The following is a 23,444-nucleotide window of genomic DNA, read 5'->3' on the forward strand; positions in this document are numbered from 1 at the left end:
CATCTACATTTTATATGTATTGCATTGTTGTTTGAAAGAAAGGAAGAGTCATAGCAGGTTGGCTAGAGAGTGCGAGTACTCCAGTACATGTAAACCAGTTTATGAATGACAGTACGCCTCTTCTTCATGGCCTCTTACGACCAGAGGTCGACTCCCTGAAGGAGAAATCTCATGGTTTGTGCTAAGCAAGCTCTCAGCACTGACATGCTGTTGTGCTTTTCTTGACAGATGTCAAGTGCTCATGCATTTGTGTTGAATAAAGCTTTGAAAATATTGATCATATGTCGAACAAATCAATCATTGTGTGGTCCATATGTTCCCTCTTATACATATTACATAGCAGAAATGTTCTCCATTTGTAATTGACTGAGAATGCTTTTCAATTCCGGTTAATATAGAAAAATAGAATTTTAGTGTAGTGGGTAGAATAAAAAAAAAAAAAAAAAACTCATATTAAGTATAAGAGCAAAAAGTGCCATTTTTAACCAAGGAGGGAAAGTCTGTCAAGAAGGCTTTACACACATTACATGTCTTCTACAGTTTGTCCAATCTAAAAAAAAATCCCCAAAAATAAAAATGTATGCACATGTGCATCTTTCCGCCTTACATAAACATGTTGGAAAAGTCACATGCAGTTTTTTTGTGTACTTCAATTAAAAATGGTAGGGCAGGGTGAAAAACTCCACCTCATTTTCTCCAAATTCAGAATTCCTGACATCATTACTTTACCTTTTTTTTTTTTTTTTTGCAAATGACTTTTGACTTTCTTTGCACGTTTGTGTGTGATTATGCAATGCGTGAGGTTGAGCTAGTGTAAGACAAGCATATCTGGTATATATAAGTATATACATTTGTATGTTTTTTTTGTTTGTTGTTTTTTTTTTTGAAAATGACCAAACGTTTTGCTGGATAAAACTCTTATTCCTCGGCTGGGATTGTGCAGAGCCCTTTAAAGCTGCATTAAAACTGCAGTTTGGACCTTCAGCCCATTGGCCACCATTGAAATCCACTATATAGAGAAAAATCAGTTTCCTCAAAAACCTTAATTTCTTTTCAACTATAGAAAGAAAGACACAAACAACTTGGACGATGTTGGAAGAACACTTATTTATAACTTCTTGTAATTTCAATTTAATTTCCTTCAGGGTGTGGCCAATTTACATTTACACTCATGATTTGTAAGGGAATCTCTTCTTTATTTCTGAATTTAGTTCTGTTCCAGTTTAAAAATAGCAGTAGAATGTCTTCTGTATCTTCTCAAGTTAATTTAATTGTCTAGTGATGTTCCAGGTATTATTCATCTGTCTTAAACTGAAGTGAAACCAACTGAAACCGCAATATGTGGAAAGCCTGCAACAGGATAATATCACAAAACAGTTAAGCAAATCCACAGATGGTTGGCTAAGAGATAAATGGTTAAGAAAATGATCAAGTAAGAAAGCCCTCAAAACTGCACTGTTTTAGTAAGTCGAAGCGAAAATTCTCCAGGTCAATGCAGGAGACCAATAAACAATTAGACAAAGAGCCTGCAAGTGATTTCCTGCCAATAATGGCTAAAACCCATAGTTTGCTAATTTTTTTTTTTTTGACGTTTTCAAATTTCTGTAGTTTCACAGTGGTTTTGTTGGTGACTCTGCTCATTTCATTGTGTGTGTGATATGATTTCAACTGTCGATCACTGGTCACTATGTACAATCTTTTATTCATTCAACCCTTAGGTGAAAGTAGGAACATACTCAAAACACCAATCACGATCACCCAGAACACAACAGTGGGAATAAAGCGATTAGCACTTTTGGTCAAAAGCTCAATGGTGATGTTTGGATGTGGGAGGCAGCGCCCACTCTCTGATAATGCGATTCTCCTCCGTTTGAAGTCCAGGTTTAAAATTAAATCTAGTTTAGTAACACTGTTTTTCCATCTATTGCTCTTCATTCTAAATAGTGCATGTCAAAAGTACTGCTCTTGTATTTTTCCTTGTTAACAAATAGCTAAACCGCATCTGTCGCATCCGGGAATGTCAGGTAATCAATCATGCAGAGGTATGTGAAATATAAACCGGGTTTAGTTGTTGCATTATCCGTTTCCTTTTATTCAAAGATTGTTTAGTATGTGCTACCTACACATGGCAAATTCGCTGAGTCTAAACATAGCAACCAATTCACAGTGTGCCGTTCACAGTAATTTACATGTAGAAATATGCAGAATAATATTGTAATATGCTAATCCTGATGCTCAGCATATTTGATATAATGGAGAGCCTGAAAAACAGGATCCGGACATTACAATATTTGCAAAAGTCAGAATATGAATGCATATGCACAAACTCCATCTGGGCTCTGTGAACAGTTCTGAAAGCTGTTTTTATTTTCTATTGGCCCGAATACAATATTTGATGTCAATTGAATTGCATCTATTTTAAAAAAGAGACTCCTGAACAAATAAATATAAATATAAAGTATTATGTCTTTAAGTCCCAACCTCCTCTTGGGGCATTGATTGGATATTGATTTAATTCGGTTGAGAAGGATCTCTATCCCTGGCTGTTCATCCATTGTTATGGTAATTTATCTCCCTTGAGTATCATAGCAGCCGTAATCTCATGTCACTTAAGGCACGATTTGCAAGTGATCCCTGAACTATTAAGCCCCCAAAAAACAATGCACATCAAGCTGGTCTCTAATGACAGACACACCCGTTACCATTCAGTAAGATACAAAATCATCTCCAATCTCTCGTCAAACTCCGGTTACATTATTATGCAGGTTTAGTGGGGAAAAAGAGCATGTGCTTCTCTGCAAAACCAACCACCTCAGATACAATCACATGGTGCAGATGGTTGCTTCTCTGCAACTACCTGTAGCTGAAATACAGCATTGCATGTTGAGAGCTTTTCCTATCATATGAAACCCAGAGTCAAAGCACCCCCAGCCCTGCTAGCACCCTCCCCCCATGTTTCTTGCATGCACACACACACACACAGAGGCTGTGGTGAAGCAGACGCTCAGCAGTGGGATGGATCCTGACTACTAAAGAGCAACGGAGAGAGAGGAGGGGTGGCAGGCAGGCAGCCGGCAGAGGTGCATAAATCCTCATTTCCAGATCTGGAGGAAGAAACATTTGCTGTCCGAGGCGAGACCACCACGTTGGCTTTCCAAAACACCAGGAGGCAGCGCTTGCCACAGCTCGCTGTGAATCCAGGAGAGACGACCAACCCAGCTAAGGCTGTCAAACGCAGAGGTGGGCTAGGAGGAGGTCTATGACCCTTGATTTTCAGCAGGGGAGTGGTGCAGAGGGACGTAGCTGGCGACGAGCAACAGACGCTCGGCGCTTGTAATCTTCCCATTCACTAATTCATTCCATGCCATTGTCATAGCGATGTAAAGCCATTCTGTGCCGACTGGAGGAGGCACACTCCATTTCCATCAGCGTGTTTTGGTTTCCCTTCACTTCTTTGTGCTTTCTCCCTCAGAAACTGGACAGCGTCACTCCTGTCTTTTCAAGTGACTTGGTCTTTCTGGAGCTGTCATTGTGTTTGGTTGTGCATGGAATGACAGCTGCTTTTTTTAGAGACGGCGGAAGAGGTCGCGGATGGAGTGAGGACTGCCACTAACTGGAAAGCTCCTTGAGAAATCTTAAAGAACCTTTTGAAAGACTTGCTGCTTTTCAAGTGTTTAGACTTTCCTCGTTGCACACTTTCTACCATTTGTCTCACTGGATACCAATGACAGCCATGAAGGGAGACTCTGAAGACAGCATCGAAAGTGTGAGGCCGTCCAGCCTGCAAGTTTTCGCCAACTCCTCCACACTACATGGCATGAGCCACATATTCGCCTATGGCCACATGACGTTCCGGCGCTTCTTATGGACACTGTCCTTCATGGGCTCTTTGGGTCTACTGATGTTTGTGTGCATGGACAGAGTGTACTACTACTTCGAGTTCCCCCACGTCACTAAACTTGACGAGGTGGCGGCGCCCAACCTCACCTTTCCGGCTGTCACCTTCTGCAACCTCAATGAGTTTCGTTTCTCGAAGATCACGAAGAATGATCTGTACCACGTCGGGGAGCTGCTGGCACTGCTCAATGAGAACCACCAGATTGCTAACCCTCACCTGGCTGAGCCAGAAGTCCTGGCTTTGTTGAAGGAGAAGGCTAATTTTGTCCACTTCAAGGCCAAGCAGTTCAACATGACGGATTTCTACAACCGGACGGGCCACGATATCAACGACATGCTCTTGCAGTGCACCTTTAGAGGGGAGGACTGCATCCCTCTAAACTTCACCACTGTAAGTTACCATAGTGGTATATTCTTCAAAGTTCAAGCACTATTGGTTTACAGGAAAATATTGTTTGACATGAGCTATACAGGGCCATTGACTGAGACAGAGTGTATTGAATTACGCAAACTAGTCCCCCCACCTTCAGACTACTGCTTTGTTGACAAGAGACTTCTCAGTTTTTTGCTAGTGCAGTGTAGTTTTTTCCTCCTTGAAACCATTTGCAGCTGAAAAATCTATACGTTGGAATATGCAATTACATTTATGAATCAATGGCTGCTGGGCAGTTAAAATCAAAAATGACTGTCAAATAGCTACTTCTTAAAAGACATTACAAGAGTGCACATGCTCTCTCACTCAGTTCTTGACCAAGTCCAACTCTAATTGCACAAATGTACAACTAAGGCAAGATGAACTTCTGCCTGCAGTGAGAGAATTGTAACTTTAAAATGAGAACATGTTCAATGTCTTTTTGGTAATGTTTGCCATTTCTTGTGAGAAAAGCAATCAGCTCTAATCTAAACTTAATTTATGAAAATAATCTTCCTTCATATGGTAGTTTGATTAAAACATGATTGGCACATTTTAAATTGATTGAATGTAGATTGACAAGCAGTAAGTTCTGAGCTACGCTGACGAACTTAAGAAGCTTTGCATTAAAATGGTTTGTTTTATCTGTGGCACGTGTAGACTAAAGCATGTTGAGCAGTTCTGTTATTTGATATTTCCCACTTCATTCCATTGGTAATTTAGCTACGCCTTAGCTGTGGTGTTATATGAATAAATACCTTGTTCAAATAAAGATATTACATAAGCAGCTAGGTTATAGTTATTGCACTGAAAGAGCTGGCAGACTATGAAAGACTTGGGGTAAAGGATTTGGGGTAAAACAGGGCAACAAATGTGAAACCGGTGTTATCATGCATTGCACAGTGATAATGATTGATTACAGTGGTTTCCATTAGATGATGCATTCCGGTGAGATGTTTTTTTTTTCTGCGTTTTTCTATTTAGTGCTTTTGCATTTCCTTTTAACTTGATTTATGCATAGCATTTCTAGGTTGTGCCAGATATTGATACAAGTGACTGATTCTGATTTATTCTCAGATCCTGGTTTGGACATGTGGAACAATTTTTGCAGAATTTTGCAGGTGTCAGAAATGGATAGGGGAGGGAAATGAGAGGAAAGTCTTCTTTATGCCTTTAGAAGGTTATTCACACTTGTTCAAAGATTTAAGGAATAATTCACCCCAAAATAAAATTTCTGTCAAAATTTACCCAAATTTGTGCCATTTCTAACCCATCCTGTAATGTCTTTCTCTTTAATTGATTTTTTTAGAATATCCTGGTCACTCTTTTTATAATTTAAGTGGATCATTTAAGGGCCGAAACCAATTATTAAAGAAAGTACACGGATTACCAATTGTTTGAACCGATATATATCTGTCTGGTACAATCAATGACAATTGATGTAAAAATGAAGAATAACAAAGGCTCTGACAAAAAAACTTTCTTAAATTAAAAAAATTATTTTATCACCTTTTTTTTTCTATGACCGATATCGATCACAATAAAATGCTTAATATCGGCACCGATAATCAGCCAGGCTGATAATCAGTCTAGCACTAATATGTTTTAATATAATTTTTACTCCCCATTCATGGTAATATGCAGTAGTAATCAGGAAATAGAGTGATCAGTAAAGATGTCTCCTTTTGTGTTCCATACAGTGAAGTCACTCAGGTTTGAAGATAGATGAGAGTGAATAAAAGGCAGAATTTAGATTTTTGGGTAAACTATTCCACTGAGATGTCAACAAGTCGTGCAAGTTCATTTGGCACAATGGCCTTTTAATATTTAAGATACTTAGCAGAGAGATAATTTGGTGTGTTCTGCATACCCCGCTTCTCATTTTGTATCATTTACCTTTAATTTCCATCGTAAGTATCCTAAATGACCAAAAATGAGGTACAATAGGGGGTCATTAACTGGACTATAAGTGCCATAAACTCTGAGTGCAAACATTACGCTAATTATCTCTATAGTGGATTTTGATTGACTTTAATGAAAATAAGTATTGAGATCAGGTATCTACAATATGGTCTCCTGACAATATGTAAATCAATTCTGAGTACCAGTGTAAAACCTCTGGGCCCAAAGTGCACTAACCTAGTTTAGAGAGAAATCAGGGCTTAATGAAAATTAAGCGTACTTAGGAAAACCCAAGTACCTATTAACATTCAGTGTTATTCTTGAAACCCTCAGGGGCTGGATCCTGGTATTTAGCATTCAAAAGCACAACCCTCAACACCTTACATACATCTGTTTTCAGCTGCCTGGGCATCATGGCCGAATCGCTTTGATCCAGCTCATTTTCAAGCCCCCTTTCTGTCGGCCGAATAACGTGCCCTATACCTTTTTACTTGGAGAAAGGGCTTTCTTCATTAACATGAGTGTTGCCTGGCAACAAGGCATTGCATTGCACTGCAAATCATTCATGGGTAATTGCTATTGTTGTCCATGATGACAAACACTAGGTAGTTGAGATGACTCCAAAGCCGTCACTTTGTGCATTTGTTTGTGCATGTGCACAAATACATACGTATTTAAACTGTTTTGGGAAAGTACTATAATAGCTGTCAGATTGCTGCTGGTCACGAACATTCATGCTGGGGTTGATGAGGTTCTGCCAAATGCATTATGGGAGAGACACAGTTAGTGCATTATATATTCTTTGTCGAACATAGCGCATTATGTATTCCAGTGCTTGTGTTGCTCAAACAGTTCAGGTGCATTGTCTTTCTTTAGTACCCTGAAAGATTGTAGATGCATAAAACAGTTGTGTTCAGATAAGAAAATAAAAAAAATAAAAAAAATAAATAAAAGTTCAAGTAAAAGCTTTATGTGACATTGTCAATATGTGGTGGTTTGTGGCTTATAATGATAACACTAAAATTGCATTCTTTTTTTCCACTTTTATATAATGCATTTGCATAGTGTGGCTTATAATGCTATAATGGATTTGCATAATGTGGCTGATAATGAAGGAAACATTAAAATTGGATGGATTGTTTTCCCATTTTTATTTATTTATTTTAAAAAAATGCATTTACATAGTGTGGCAGATAATGATTGCAACATTAAAATTGAATGCGTTTTTTCACCCTTTTTTTACTTCATTTATATTGTGTGTACATGGTATCTCTTGCATAGAATATGAATAAAAAATAAATTTCATATATTTAGGAATTATTATACAAAAGAATTTCCATGGCTAGTCTGATTAAATTCTATGTGAATTATGAGCCTATAGGAAATATTTTGCCTTGTCTGAGATAGGATTCAGCATTTGGCACACATGCACAGACACATTGAGCTGTAATGCCCATGTGGGACACACAGGCTCGGATTAACCATAGATAGACCGATTTGGCTGTTGCCTCCGGCCCTTGAAGTCCAAAGGGCCTTCAGCTGCAACCAGCTTTTTTTTTAGTAAAGCCAGTGATTCATTCTAAACCGCTTCATCAAGTCATTTGGAATGGGTTTAGTCAGGTTTTTCAAGCAACACAATGACTTTACTGATCGATGTGTGTTTATTCTCATAATGCATAAAATTCTGGCAAGTTTGTAATCCGTGGCAAGTAATGTATCAAGGTTGCATTAAAATTATCAAAAGTGACAAAGATTTTTACATTGTTACAGGATTGTTAGAAAAGATTTCAAATAAATGCAGTTCTTTTAATATATCTCTACATCAAATATTCCGGAAATAATTATCTTTCCATGAAGATATTAAGCAGCACAACAGAATTAAGTTTCCAACATTGATGATTATAAGAAATATTTCTTGAGCAGCAAATCTGCTTATTAAAATAATTTGTGTAGTATCATGTGACTCTGACGACCGGAGCAATGAATCGAAAAATTCAGATTTGCATTACAGGAATAAATTACATTTTTAAACCTACTCAAATATAAATCAGATATTTTAAATAGTAATTTTGATCAAATATGCAGCCTTAGTGAGCAGAAGAGACTTCTTTCAAAAAACAATTAGCATACCGGCCACAAACTTTTGAATGGTAGAGTATTTACTGACATTTTAAAAGGCATTAGAAGCATTCATTTTGGAAGATTTTTGTTCAGCCAATTGAATAGGATAAAAATACAAATAATTTTAGCTGATACATCTGCTTTCTAGACCCAATTCTCCATGCAGACTGAATTGTCCATGACTGCTTCAGTAAAGTATTGTGCTTGATATTTGTACATTACAGGAATGTCTAAGGCACAGGTTCTTTTACTTTTACCAATTGGGATTTATACAGGCTTTTCTTTTCATTCTGCTTTCCCAATTTGAAAAAAGCCAGTAGATGCAATAGGGTTTGTGAATGGGTCAACATCTCACAAATGATATTTATATAAACGTATTTTCTCACATTTCCATCCTGGTTTATTTTTCCCGGAGGAGATTTGTTTAAAAATTGATGTGCTCTTGTTTATCCTCCTTATGGTCGTCTTCCTCCCTTGATTTTCCACCCTCTCTACAGTCTCAATAAATTACAATTGGTAAAGCCCAAATCACATACTTGAGGCTTTATGAATCAATCATTTCTCTCTGTTTTAAGAGTCTTAAAGGTGTGCCGTAAGCCATTTTGCTATAGACTTAGCTATTGATTTAACCTGTCTTCATCCCTTCAATCGCATGCCCTTCCTGCAAAACCTGAATGTGAAGCTGACTGACAGGCAGAGAGCGATTATGGGACTTTATTTTGCAGGTGACGCCTCAAGACACATTTTATGCACTGCACCTTTAATTGTTTGAAATAGGGTTACGTTTGTTTGACATGAATGTTGTACCTGCACCAACAAAAGATGTTGATTCAGGCAAAGTCACGGTCACCCTTAAAGATAAAGAGCTAGATTTCCTCTCTGCTCATTCTAATCGCAAAATTGGTAAGTGTTTTCAAATTGAGAGTGCTCAGATTTGATCCATAATGCACATAACGCAATAAAACTGGACGTAGTGTTTGATTGTTGTAAATTATATCTGGGTATGTTTAATGTGCACTCTGTACCACAGAATCTTTCCATTATTTCAATGCACAATGAAAGAAAAAGCTCTTCACACTACAGGAAAATGCATTATCTAATTGCCCGGTTCATGCTACGTCAGGAAAATGCAAAGGGTGAGAGGATAAACGTAAAAATCACATAATAGATGTCTTTTGAACACTGCCTTTCAACATCTTCCGTCTTTATAACGCTGTGTTCCGTTTAATGTCAGTAAAAGCAGCGAGAGCAACTTAACTGCTCGTGATTGTAATTATGGTCATTTACTTTCATGCCCTTTCGATTCTAGCCGACATGATGGAATTCACTCTAGATTATAATAATGTTCACACGTCTGTTGTATTTCTGTCGCAGGTTTGATACAATGTGCTGTAAGAAAGCGTGTAAACAAAGCAAGGCCTTTTCACCAGCATGCTTTATCAGCTTGTGTTTTTCGCCAAACAAATAGACTTAGGACTCTCAAGAGACGTTTATGTGATTCTTTTAGTTTTGTCGTCAGATGCAAACTTTCTTTTTTAAGCTAATTCAAGCATTTGTCGCTAACTGTTAATCAGGTACTTGCTTTTTTCTGACTCTCTTTGATCAGTATTCATCTTGACCTGCTGATGCAGTCCTCTTTGAGATGAGATTCGCTTCACTTTTTATGTTTCTCGCACTAACTGTTGCCGAGCCCCAGGGACTTGAACAGATTGAAGTGGATTTTAGCTATAAAAGTCAACAGCGGCATCTTTTGTGGTGACACGTCTGAGGAAAGCGCAGAAGAAGACACCACTTGTCTCATGATCGTCGGCTTATGATGTTCATCGTTTGACTTGAGGGTGATTCGCCAGAAGTGGTGTCACAATATAGTATACATCAATAACTTTTATGATGCTTTTGGGAAACGGCACAATTTTTCGCGGATCTTCCTGATGCTATCATTCTCCTGAAGTGCGCGAGGGCTGCGTTATGAATGAGTCATGAAAGTCAAAGGCCAGTGTTATTGGCAGGAAAAGGAATGCCGCCAACATTAAAGGTAATGCCGGGTCAGCTTGCCTTAAAATATGTTCACACTTTTGCAGCGGTTTGTAAAAAGTGATGCTGAGCTTTATGCGAACGTGTGTGGGGATTCATTCACTGTATTCGTTTATGCAGATATTCTCAGTTCTGATGCAGTGTGAATAATCAAGCAGGCATTTGAGGACAGGGTTGGGGGAATTGATTCACAGATGCATTGTGATTCTTTCACAAATGATTCTATATCGATATACAGAAATTAACAACTGGATTTTAAAGCAAATTATTAAGAACTTTGCTTAATAATATGTACGTGTAGAAAAAGTAGAGGTTGGGAAAATTGGGGTAAGATGTGCCACGCTCTAAATCTAGCAATTCTGGGGACACGCACAGAGCCATCATACATATACAGCTGTCTATTACTTTAATATATTAAAATATATTAAAATGAACAATATTTAAATATATTGACATTGCATTTCTTTTCAAAGAATTTATTGTGATCGAATTGAAAACATGACTTAGAATAGGTGAAATTATATCCAAATTAAGATTATTTTGTATTTGCATTTGTATTTATCTAAATAATAAAGTAAACATTTTAAATACATGTTTGTTTATGAGTAAATATTTCAATATTTTACAATTTGTTTAATATTTCATTAATAATAGCAATACATTTTTTATAATTATATATTTAGTAATTCAAATTATAATTATATAATATTTAATAATAATGAATACTATTTAAATTATAGTACAATTACTTTTGGAATTTGAAGATAAAGGTAAATTGTACTTAATTTGTGTTCCGGGAAACATACAAGTATCTTCTGTGGGTTACAGAGGGCAGAACTAAATGGAGAAAAAAAATATTTCAACAAAATGAGAAAAATTTGGACATCTTCATCCTGTTCAAAAGTTTTCACCCCCCAAATCTCAATGCATCTTGTTTCCTTCAGGAGCATCAGTGAACGTTTGAACCTTTTTTAATAGCTGTGTTTGAGTTTCAGTGTGAAAAGATGGATCTCAAAATCATACAGTCACTGCTGGAAAGGGTTCAAATATGCAAAGATACTGGAAAACCAAAGAATCTGCAGCACCTGAAGGATTTTCCTGAAGAACAGTTCTCAGTTTAACTGTTCAGAACAAACAAGGGACTCATGCACAACCCTCACAAAACAGAAAGACAGTCGTGGATATTTTTGTTTTCCAAACAGAACATGATCTATGGATTATTAAATGAAGGCTGTGAGCTAAAAGATATAAGATATTCTAATCTATTACTATACTGTTGTTTTCTTGGCTATTTTGATACAAACTGTCACCATGTCCTATGACCTGACCCTAAATTGTCAGTTTAATTTCAGTTGATAGCAGACAAACTTGAAATAAAATGAGGTGCTTACTTTTCCTCAGTGTCATTTCTTCTTGCCTAGGGAACAACATACTTTCCCTGAAAATCATTGTTATACAAAGGTTGGCAACTTAGTATTCATTTTCTGATGCTCTGTCTGTGTATGTGCCTTCAGTGTCATAGTTCGGCTGCTACTGTCCGTGATACTTGTTTACCTGACAGGAGAAATGCTTGTGGAAAGGAAATTATTTTGTGCTGCGGTGACCAGCAGTTTTTTTTTTTTAACTGAACACAATGTCCTACTGCTAGTGTGACAGAGTTTCAGGCGTTTGACAGAACTGTCACTTGCCCTACTGGTTCAGCGATGCTCTGTCACTGCATCTTGCACTGGTTGTTTTTATATCTTTCAAACTTTTACCATAAGTTCTTCAGTGATAAATTGAACAATGTTGCTGCACCAAAGAAATACTGCAAAGCTGGCTGAAATAGATGAAGGTTTTTCGAAATTGCAGGGTTTTTTAAAGCTATTTTTGGGGGCTTTTATGCATTTTTATTTGGATAGGACAGTAGAGTGACAGAAACACATTGAGTGAAGAAAGGGAAGGAGGATCGGCCGTGAGCACATTTTTTTACTAAGTTTTTTATGACTGCTGTATTCACAAGTATTTTCCAAGCAAATTAAGTGCATGTATTTATCATGTGTAAATTTATTGTTTAATATCTGTGCATCCAAATAGCTTATGTGCATATCTGACACACTGCCTTTGACTGTCCTCACTCAATTTAAAGTGCTCCCACACTGCTGAGGTCTTCTGCATTTTTGTCTTTTCTTTCAGATGAAGTGAATCATGATGTTCTCTCATGGGTGATTCATATTCAAGCGCGAATGAGAACGGTTTTTTCAGGGGATGATAGGTGTTCGAAAAAAATACAAATATTTGGATCTCAAAATTTAAAATCGAATGCCAACCCACTGCAGGAATATTTGCAAAATTGAATATTCTGGTCCAGCCCTAAATGAAAGGTTATTAAAACTAAATAACTAAACATTAAGAATCAAATGTACAGAATAAGGCTTTAATGAACATACTTTTTTTTTTTTTTTTTTTTTTTTTACTGTCCAAATAATGGAAGCCAGGGCAAAATTATGAAATTATAAAGACCCAATATATATTCATTTTATTTAAAGATTCATTTATTTGGAAATTTCTTTATGTTGTATATAATATATTTATAATATAAATAAATGTATATTAATTAATTTAAAACAGTGTTTAATAAAATGTTTCATAAATACTTTCAAACATTTGTTTATTTTTGCAAATTTATTTTATGATTCAACTAATAGGACAATTATTTTAGATTAGTCTGTATTAGTATGTTTTGAAAAATGATTTTTTTTTTATTATTCATTATTTTTTTTATTTTTTTTTAGCTAAACATTGAAGTTGGGGCAGAATCATTCTTTATATTAACTTTTACATTTTTAATATTCATGTATTTTTTGCAAATCTTCTTTTTACTCTCCAGCTAATAAAAAATGGAGGCAGAATTATTGTTTTTTAATTTTTAATTTTATTATTAATTTATTTGTTATTTGTTAATATTTTTTGTTCATTGATTTCTCATTCTTCAGTTGACCAAATAGCTTATGTGTATTACTAGGTATATTTGAAATGTTTTAAGTCCGTTTCCTTCATTTTTATTATGACACATTTGATTAAATCCAGAAAAGGGCTCCATTCCTATTTCGACATCTCTTGCCAAAGACAGTGTCCTTTAAATACCCATCTTTATCGATTTGATCCCACTGACCAGTCAATTTGGTTTTGAACAAAGCATTCTGCATTGACCTACTTGAATCTTCAATATTTTTTTTCTGGATGATTTGTGTCCACTGGAGTGTGGAATTAGTCATTTGTTGCAATCAGAGACATCTCTTCTCGATTTGAAGAGCACGTTTGGATTATAACACACCGAGACATCTGAACTCACACCACTGCCAGGGAAGAAGCCCCCAATCACATTAGACGAGAGCAATCCAGTTTCAGTCAAACTAGAAGATTGTCTGCTGGAGAGGCCTGCGGAGGCTCGACGGGACCAAGAGTTGTGATGGGAAATAAGAAAGAGACGGTGATAAAAAACAAGACCTGCTTTGATGTGGGTTCGTGAATATTGCTTTTAAAGCGGATGATTTTGATTTTGAAATCTTACTTTTGAGACCATGTCACCTGTTTCATAGCAATCCGTTTAAACTTGAATTGGATGAACTTGAGTGTAAAGTCAGAAAATAAGTGTGAAATCTCAAGCAAAGTCAGCTCAGGTTTGCAGTTGCATGATCAAAATGTCCAGCCGGTCAAGGAAAAGTCACAAGATGAACAGTTTTCTTTTGACAAAACATGAATCATGTGCGATTAGACAGTAAAAAGGGTAATTTCTGTTTCCGTATTGCTTCTAAACCCTTTCATTCCCAAGTGAATATGAAAACTGGTTTTATTATGAGGTGAACTTACAAATATATATGAAGCTAAAGTAAGGAATATATTTTTTTGCAGTTGTCTGTGACTCATTTTGCTCTGAGGGCACTAGCAGTATATGGGATATGTATGTGTTTTTCATTTCATTTCATTTGCTGTAAGAAAACTATTACATAGTGTTCTCTGGAGACTTGTTATGCTTCTAAAACTGAAGGCTATGAAATAACGTTTTGTCAGGGGACAACATAGAGAAACATGGAGATGAGTGTGCAAATAATTGTCCGTATTACATCAGTGAGTGCATGAGAAAAAGGACTACCTCATCAAATGTGTCACCTAGACATTGCCCTAATCTAGAAATACAGAAATTGTCAGTGAAGCATGTGCTGTGCTCCGGATAATTTCTGAAACATTCACCGAGATGAGCTAATAAGGATACGGAGGTGGAATGAAAAAGCATTAACGGTTCAGAAGGTTGAGCTTTGTTTCGAGCATGATTAGCTTCGTAATGAAGACGAGGATCTCTCCCTGAAGCTAGAACTCTTACATATTCATTCATGAAAACATTATGAAGACACATATGGGTTTTAAAGCAAAGTAAGGAGCTCGGGAGCGATCATCAGGGAAGAGAATAGGCCATCTCTATCTGTGATGCTTGAATAATGTGTCCGATGTATCCAGAAGCAGTGTTGGTCATACCTTGCCATTGATCTGTTGTTGTAGGTGTACCTTGGTTATGTAAGACTCTGGGAAAAGACTGTTTAGGTGGTATTAGGAAACTACTTTGAAACTAATATTGTTGCTTGTTCAGTTACAGCAACATTTTAAAACATATTTTAGTTAGTTTCTGTCGAACATCTATAGAACATTTGTAATTTATTTATTGCTGCATACAAGCTCAGAAACAAAGAGGCTTTTTGAATGACAGCACAAATATTATCATCATGGTTATGATTTTTTCTGCTCGTTTAATTGCCTAGTTTTAGTTTAATTGTATCTGATATGCACTATACAGTTTGAAAGTCACAATGAGCATCGCTATTTTTATATTTATTTGATTATATTTGATTTATTATAATATTTTTAATAATATAGTTTCATTATATATTAATTGAATATATTAAATTATATATTAATGTTTTGTGCACAGATTTTTTTATACAAAAAAAAATATAAAATAATTTTTGCATTTCTTTAAAGCTATGCAACTAATATGTTTTTTTAAACATTCATTTATTTTTGCAAAACTAAGTTCAGTTTTACACTTCCGTTCAAAAGAAATATCTAATAAATAATAGAATATGTAAATATGGAGTCTGTAATATTATTATTTGAATGCTAAATAAGTCTTATGCTTGCCCAGGCTTCAATTATTTGATCAAAAATACAGTTAAAACACTAATATTGTGAAATATTATTACAATTTATAATAATTGTTTTGTATGTTAATATATTTTAAAATGTAATTTATTTATGTGATACAAAGCTGATTTTTTTTTTAGCATAATTTCTCTAGTCTTCAGTGTCACATGATCCTTCGGGAATCATTCTAATATGCTGATTTTCTGCTCCGATAACATTTCTTAGTTATCAGTGTTGAAAACAGTAGTTTTACGTCACAATATTGTCGGAAATTTTTCATGACAAATGTCTTTACTGTGTCTCTTGGTCAAAAAAGGTTAAATTTAACGGCATTTGGATGCATTTATAGAATAAATGGACAAGAACTGAAGTGTCACAGTTCATATACTGTTGCGATGTTTAATGCAGTGAGACTGACCTTTTGTGTTTTAAGGATACTGAGTAGCTCTAGAGGCAGATTTAACGATTTAAGGCTGTCAGCTGTGGTTTGGGCAGGGATTTTGGGCAGATAGAGAGTCTCACATTGTGTACTGGATCAATGCCATCGATGGTGTTTGCTGTGATGAGACGCTCTGATTTCTGGGTGAAGTTGTAGATGAACATAAGGGAGTTATTGACATCTGAAATGGTCTCTGTGCCAGAGCTTATCAGCACATGCCTCCCCAGCGCTTGGCACTATGCTGATGAAGCTGTAGCTCTGCTATTGTGTTAGACGGAGACATCAAACTCATTGACGCCGCATGCTCCTCAATCCTTCGCAATAACCCGAAGTGAGGATTGTGCCATGTTTCAAATTTGACAGGAATGAAAACGAGGCTGTGAGGGATAGAGGTACAGTGTTCAGTGGGTTGTGCTGTTGTTTAGCAACATGATAATTGTTCAGGTGAGGATCCGGACTCATGATCCAAAGGTTGTGAGTTCAAGTCTCATGCCGGCAGGAATTGTAGTTGGGGAGAATGAATATACAGCGCTCTCTGCGCCATCAATACCACGACTGAGGTGTACTTGAGCAAGGCACCGAACCCCCAACTGCTCCCCGGGCGCCGCAGCATAAATGACTGCCCACTGCTCCGGGTGTGTGTTCACGGTGTGTGTGTGTGTGTGTGTTCACTGGTGTGTGTGTGTGTGCACTTTGGATGGGTTAAATGCAGAGCACAAATTCTGAGTATGGGTCACCATACTTGGCTGATTTTTTTGATTATTAAAATGGAACAAAACGATTTAAATGGAGCCCTAATATGTCACACTTTAAAAACTTTTGAAAAATTGTGGTTTCATTTGATCAGTTTTATTATTTTAGTTAATTAGACATGCTTTTTTATTATAAATTTTTGAAACATTAAAATAAAATAATAATAAAAAATTTCATAGGGCCCTAGATATATAAATATAAAATCTAATCTTTAATAATCTTTCATTTAATTTATTTAAAATATTTTTTTTAAATATAAATTATTTTTTAAATACCAGTTAAATTTTTTTATATATATTATTTTCAAAATAGTTTTTAAATAATACATTTAAATTAAATATAATAGTAAATTTAAAAGAAAAAAAGAAAAAAAAGATGTGTGTATATATACATTTATTAATTGTATGTATATTTTTGTATCAATATTAAATGTATGATTTGGCTTAAAATTAAATAATATAAAACCGTTATTATTATCAATAACAGAACTAAATAATGCACAGGATTTCCAGGAGCACAACTGAGTGATTATTTAAATGAATCTGTAAATGTTTTTGACTGTTTATTAAAATGAAGGGTTTGAATGAACCAGTTCACTAAAATGATTTAGACTCCCCAGTGATGCTAGAAAGATTGATTTATTTAGTTGCAAGGCTGTTTAAACAAATTATTACTTACAGCTATACAACACTGCACTGCTGGAAAAGTTTCTGAATAAAGTTACATTATGCAGCCGAGCCACAGTCACACAACTGAACAGTCTAGTTAAATTAGTTATTAGTTTATACTCTAACGATCTCTCGTGAAAGACAATTCCAATGCAACAGACTCCTGCAGAGTGATATCATTTCTATTTCTACACTGAATTTGCTGTTCTTATCATTCCTTTATGGATATATCATTAATGTAAATTATTACAGACATTCAGTGTGATCTTTTATGAATACGGGGGAGTATTTCATGCAGATGTTGTTATTGAATACGTGCGGTAGGCCTCGAGAATGCATTCAAAACGAATATTTGATTGCATTTAGTCATGCATTATTTGTCAGAATGGAAACGAGGAGACATTGTTTACTTCAATACACTTGCCGTCGCGGTAAACACTCAAAACAGGTTTAGCGAAACGCATTCTGACACCTGAAGCTATTTAAGTGCTTAAACTGCCACAATATAAACACCCCTAAAACACCTCAAATCCCACAGAAAGACAGGATTTCCACTCAGATGCCTTTATCGCACCAAGCATATTGGATTAATACAGGCAAATAAAACGGAAAATAAGGAGGCCGGCGTCAGCTGGCGGATTAGAGTTTGTATGCACGCTTTGTCAAAACTTATGCTGATCGTGAGTTTCGTTGCTCAGAGCGCTATCGTGCTTCGACACGCGAACAGAAAAGTGACAAGAAAAGGCCGAATGTTTCAAACCGAGGGCACTAATTACGCACGTCCGAACAATGAGCACAGTTCTGCATGCCGCAAGGTCACGGTGAATACTGGATATACAGAACGAGCCGCAGGCTTCATTTATGCCCCCAAAGCGCTCGCTATGAGAACAAGCCAAGCCTGCTTTCTCATGTAGCAGCCCATGGTTCAGTCATCAGATAACAATCAAGTACATTGAGGTACACGGTTGCCTCAGCAACAGCACAGGCTTACGCTAGTCAGCGACGGGCCTCATTCATCGCCGGTCTAGCAGAGTTTAAAACCAATACTAATGGGCTTTTATCAGAAAGCTGCTTTTGTACGGCAGCTGCCTCTCGAGGGGATATTTCTATCCACTCGAGGCGAAGTGTAAGAGATATTTATGTCCCTAATGCAGGTTGTACAGGACAACAAATATGAAAGTGAAAAACACCGGACGCGGTTTCTTAAGTATTTGTGAATTCGTATTCATGTGCTGTAAGGCGAGCGTATGGATTTGTGACGTGAGCGAAGTGCAGCGTATCTGTCACTTGTTCGAGGCCGCGCTGAATGGCTTATGTAATAATGTTGCCATGAGAACTGTAAAAAGCATCGCAATGATTTCAGTCCCACGTTTGTCCCAGGTACTGAAATTAGCTAGTATAATTGCTTCGACTGTTGTTGAGGCCTATAGAAAGAACATACTGATTAATATGTTACTTGTTTTGGCTAGCTTGAGTGTGTAGGACATTAGTATTCAGAAGGGCCGATAGGGGTTATCTAAGGATTTTTTTTTTTTTTTTTTCAAACTGTTTAAATTCATTTGACTTTAAGCTTTAATTTTTTCCCTTAGACAAAAGAGGAACTTTTTTATTTCTTTTTCTTTAAATTTGTTTGTTTGTTTGTTTTGTGATTTCATTTTTAGTTTCATTTTTCTGTGTATTATATGCCTTTTTACTTTTATTTTATTTTGTTTTTGCTTTTTTATTTGTGTTTTTCTTCTTTTTAATTTATTATCTTTTGTTTCCTAATTTATTTGATTTTTTTTTTTTTTCACGTTTTATTATTATTATTATTATTATTATTTATATTTTTGTTTATACAAAATTTTGTATTAATTTATATATTTGCTTTGGTGTTTTTATTTGAGTTTTTTTCTTTGTTTTGTGTATTACTTTGCCTTTAAACTTTTGTATTTTTGTTTTGTTTCTTTTCTTTGTTTTTTATTTATTTACTTGTTTTTTTAATTTACTTTTATTTTGTTTTATTATTGTTTTTTGTGTTTTTAATGTATTTTTTTTTATTTATTGTGGGATTTTTCTTTTGTTTTTTTATGTTTTCTTTACTTTTTGTTATTTTAGTTTTTTACTTTATTTTTTAGTTTCTGTTTTGTGTTTGTTTTTAAATGTACAGGTATTTCCTTTTTTAGTTTTATGTTGGGTTTTAATTTAGTTTTTATGTATTTTTGTTTTGTTTTTTTATACTAACTTTTTATATTTGATTTATATTATTATCTATTACTTAATATATATATAATTTATTATTATTTGTTGGTAAATAAAATCTGCTCAGAATTCTTTAGAAAACATTATTATTTCTGCTGTACAGTAGACTAACAATGAGTACAAATATCAAATCAGATAGCATCACATGTAGAGTTTGAATGACAGTCATTTATAATAGTTCAGTTTGAAAATAAAGGAATCATTTTGGGCATTAGATCAGATTATTAACTTTCATATTGGCAAGGTTTCCATGGCTCCCTTCTGTTCTGCTTGCAGAATCTCTAATGAAACTTGCTATTTCTGTGCAATGTTCTTATGTTTTTATAATGAAGACATCTCAGAGACATTTTGTAGTAATGGCGAGAAGAACACAAACAGGTGAATCAAGATATTTATAAAAAGATTATTTCTCAAGGCAACATTTGTTTCAGTGAACTGTAGTTTGACGGCAACATTTCTCATTTTTAAAATATCATTACGTTGCAGGATTCATGCAGATGAAAATCTCTCGGATTCACATGTCTGTGACTGATCTCTCTAGTGCTTTCCAAACGTTATCAGTGTAATTTATGGCTTGGAACTAAACGAATTTAGAATAAATTACAGAGCGGAGCTAGATTGTGGTTAAGCATCCCTCATCCATTTCATTTTTGAGACAAATTCAACAATGTGCTTTTGAGATTGCCTTAATTCAGTGCGGCCAGCGTGAGAAGAAACTGCACGAGTCGATGCTTTACCAGTCGCTGACTCAGGTCCAAAGGGAGATATTTTCCAGGCCATAAATTCAGCAGCGACTTCACTACCTTCAACCACATTTCCTGAGATACTGAGAGCCGTTAACAGAGTCACACATATATATGTATGTGCTGGAGCTTGTGTCAAGTGCTCAGGTCAGCAGATTTAGGGTCAGTCGGACGCACTGGGTGATTTAGGTGATGCATTTTTAGCAAAAACAGCTCAAGTACTCAATAGACAGTTTTGGTTATGATACTGTTGTCTAGTTTAAATGCATTATTTTAATTTATGCATTTTAAAATTTATTTTACTATTATTATTATTATTATTATTATTTTACATAGTTTTTTTCTTTAAATAGAACAAAAATAGCATTTAAAATATTTTAAATACTGTAAATAGTTTTGTTGTGTTTTTTTGTGGGGTGTTTTTATTAACTTATTTTTGTGTTTTATTTATTTATTTTTTATGTTTATTTTTGTTTTGTTTTCAACAAATTCCTCTCATATATGACTGTTTATTTTTGATGATTATTTTTTTGGCAAGTAAAATCAGCTAATTTTATTGTATTTTAATTTGAAAATGCAAATATTTTTCTTACCCAGAATGGCAATCATCGTAGTCATCATAATTTACAGTAATTGGCAGTCTTAGTTACAATACTGCTATCTTGCTTAGTGAATTTTTGTGTATTTCATTTTTATGTTATGTATGTTTTTTGTTTTTTTATGATGGGTTTTTATAGTATTTTATTTTATCTTTGTTTTTGTTTTTTTATTTGCTGTGTTGTTTTTATACCTTTTTTGTTTAGTTTTTGTTGTAAATCCATTTTTTTTCTGGTTCAGTTGATTTTTATTTTTTATTTGCTTGTTTGTTCTGTTTTTTTTAAAGCATTTTTTTTGTTTCAGTTCAGTTCTTCAAATTTTTATTTACCTTTTTTCATGCATTTATGTTTATTTTGTTTGTTTGTTTGTTTTTTGTCACTTGTTTCTTTTTCTTTTTTCCATTTGTGTTGTATTTTTTTTTTGTTTTTTGTTACTTTTGTTAAGTCCTCTCAAATGATATGACTATAAGATGATTATTTTTTGTTGGTGAGGACGATCTGCTCAATATTCAAATCTTTTGAAAATGCAATTATTTCTGACCTAAACAAACAGTCAATACAAATATCAAATCAGATTGCATCACATGCAGTGTTCTAATAACTTAAGTGACAGTAATTTACAGTAATAGACGGTCTCTGTTACAGTACTGCTATCTAGCTTAGTAACTCAGAAACATTGTATGATGCTCTCAGTCAGTAAAACAGGAGAGCGTTTTAACGTTTATTTCCGACTCCATTATCTCAAGCTGTGTTATTATGTTAATAACTGTTAGATTCCTCCTGAGCTCAATGCCATCTTCTATTAAGGTAATGTGAGATGTTTTCAAACGATTCGTTTACCAACTTCTCAACGTCTTGACATTTTGGGTGATCAATAACCTTTCAAGTAAATGCTACTCTGTTTAATTTCACGGAAATGAAGTGGGTGGGTCACGTATGAGAAAGCGTGTGAATCTAATCGAGTGAGAATCATGCGGTCTTCCTTACAAAGTATTTTGAGAGTCTGACAGTGCTGTGCCGCCGAGTTTCTCACATACAGCATTAAAGTAAATGAATGTGTAAATAACAGCATTTTGCTAGCAAGGAAGATTATTTGCTCTGCAGATTTACAGAAAAAAAAAGACATTAGACAGATTCTTAAAGGAATAGTCCTCATTTACTTACATACGTCCTTCCAAACACATGATTTTCATTTACATTGTTTCTTTGCATGCAATGGAAGTAAGTGTTAAACATGACTGTCAAGCACCAAAAAACATATCATAAATGTTTCATAAAAGTAGTTAATGACTTTAAGTGGTCTTCAGAAGCTATATGAAAACTTGGTAGCACTTTATTTTACAGTCCTGTTCCTCATGTACATACTATGTACTTATAATAGTAATTACAATAACTATGTAATAACTAGGTACTAACCCTGAACCTACCCCTAAACCTAACCCTACCACCTGTAGTTGTATGTATTACCAGAACTTTCTTAGATAAATACACTGTAAGTACACTGTAAGTACATGTAAGTACACGTACTGTAAAATAAAGTGCAACCGAAAACTTTATATGAGGGACAGACCAAATTGAAATGTTATTATTTGAAAAAAATCCTCTTTCCCCGATCACACATTCATTGTATGGACAAAAGCAGCATGAAGATTACGCTAAAATCTAGTTTGTTTTGTTAGAAGATAATTATTAAACAAATTTTATATATATATATATATATATATATATATATATATATATATATATATATATATATATATATATATATATATATATTGAATTTGAATTTGAATATATACAGTACAGACCAAAAGTTTGGAAACATTACTATTTTTAATGTTTTTGAAAGAAGTTTCTTCTGCTCATCAAGCCTGCATTTATTGGATCAAAAATACAGAAAAAAAATTTATATTGTGATATATTATTAGAATATAAATTATTAGAAAAAACATTTTTTTTTAATAAATGCAGTTCTTTTTAACCTTTTATTCATCAAATATATTAGACAGCAGAACTGTTTCCAACACTCATAATAAATCAGAATATTAAAATGATTTCTAAATGATCATGTGATAGACTGGATGTTACATGTGACACTGAAGGCTGGAGTAATGATGCTGAAAATTCAGCTTTGCATCACAGGAATAAATTATTATTTTAAAGTATATTCAAATAGAAAACTATTATTTTAAGTTGTAATAATATTTCACAATATGACTGTTTTTTTCTGTATTTTTGATCAAATAAATGCAGGCTTGATGAGCAGAAGAGACTTCTTTCAAAAACATAAAAAATAGTAATGTTTCCAAACTTTTGGTCTGTACTTTATATGTGTGTGTGTGTGTGTGTGTTATATACTGTGGGCTGTATACAGTATGTTACTTATATAATTTAATTTTTTTATTATTATTAAACAAACGTATAGATAATATTTTTGAAGGAATATTGCATAGACTTGCA

General features: G+C 34.6%; 1 protein-coding gene across 3 annotated transcripts in view; it reads left to right on the plus strand.

Moving 5' to 3' along the window:
• The first annotated feature begins 3,005 nt into the window (after positions 1-3,005).
• Positions 3,006-23,444, plus strand: part of LOC128012908 (acid-sensing ion channel 1C-like) — a 69,316-nt gene continuing 48,877 nt past the window's right edge. For 2 of the 3 annotated variants that reach the window (XM_052595494.1, XM_052595496.1), the window contains exon 1: positions 3,006-4,288. In XM_052595494.1, coding sequence (XP_052451454.1) covers positions 3,725-4,288 — 564 coding nt within the window. In that variant the 5' untranslated portion in view covers positions 3,006-3,724. The remainder of the gene's footprint in view (positions 4,289-23,444) is intronic. The other variant, XM_052595495.1, reaches the window with a different exon arrangement.

The sequence above is a fragment of the Carassius gibelio genome, chromosome B24, assembly GCF_023724105.1.
Source record: "Carassius gibelio isolate Cgi1373 ecotype wild population from Czech Republic chromosome B24, carGib1.2-hapl.c, whole genome shotgun sequence".
Taxonomy (NCBI): Eukaryota; Metazoa; Chordata; class Actinopteri; order Cypriniformes; family Cyprinidae; genus Carassius; species Carassius gibelio.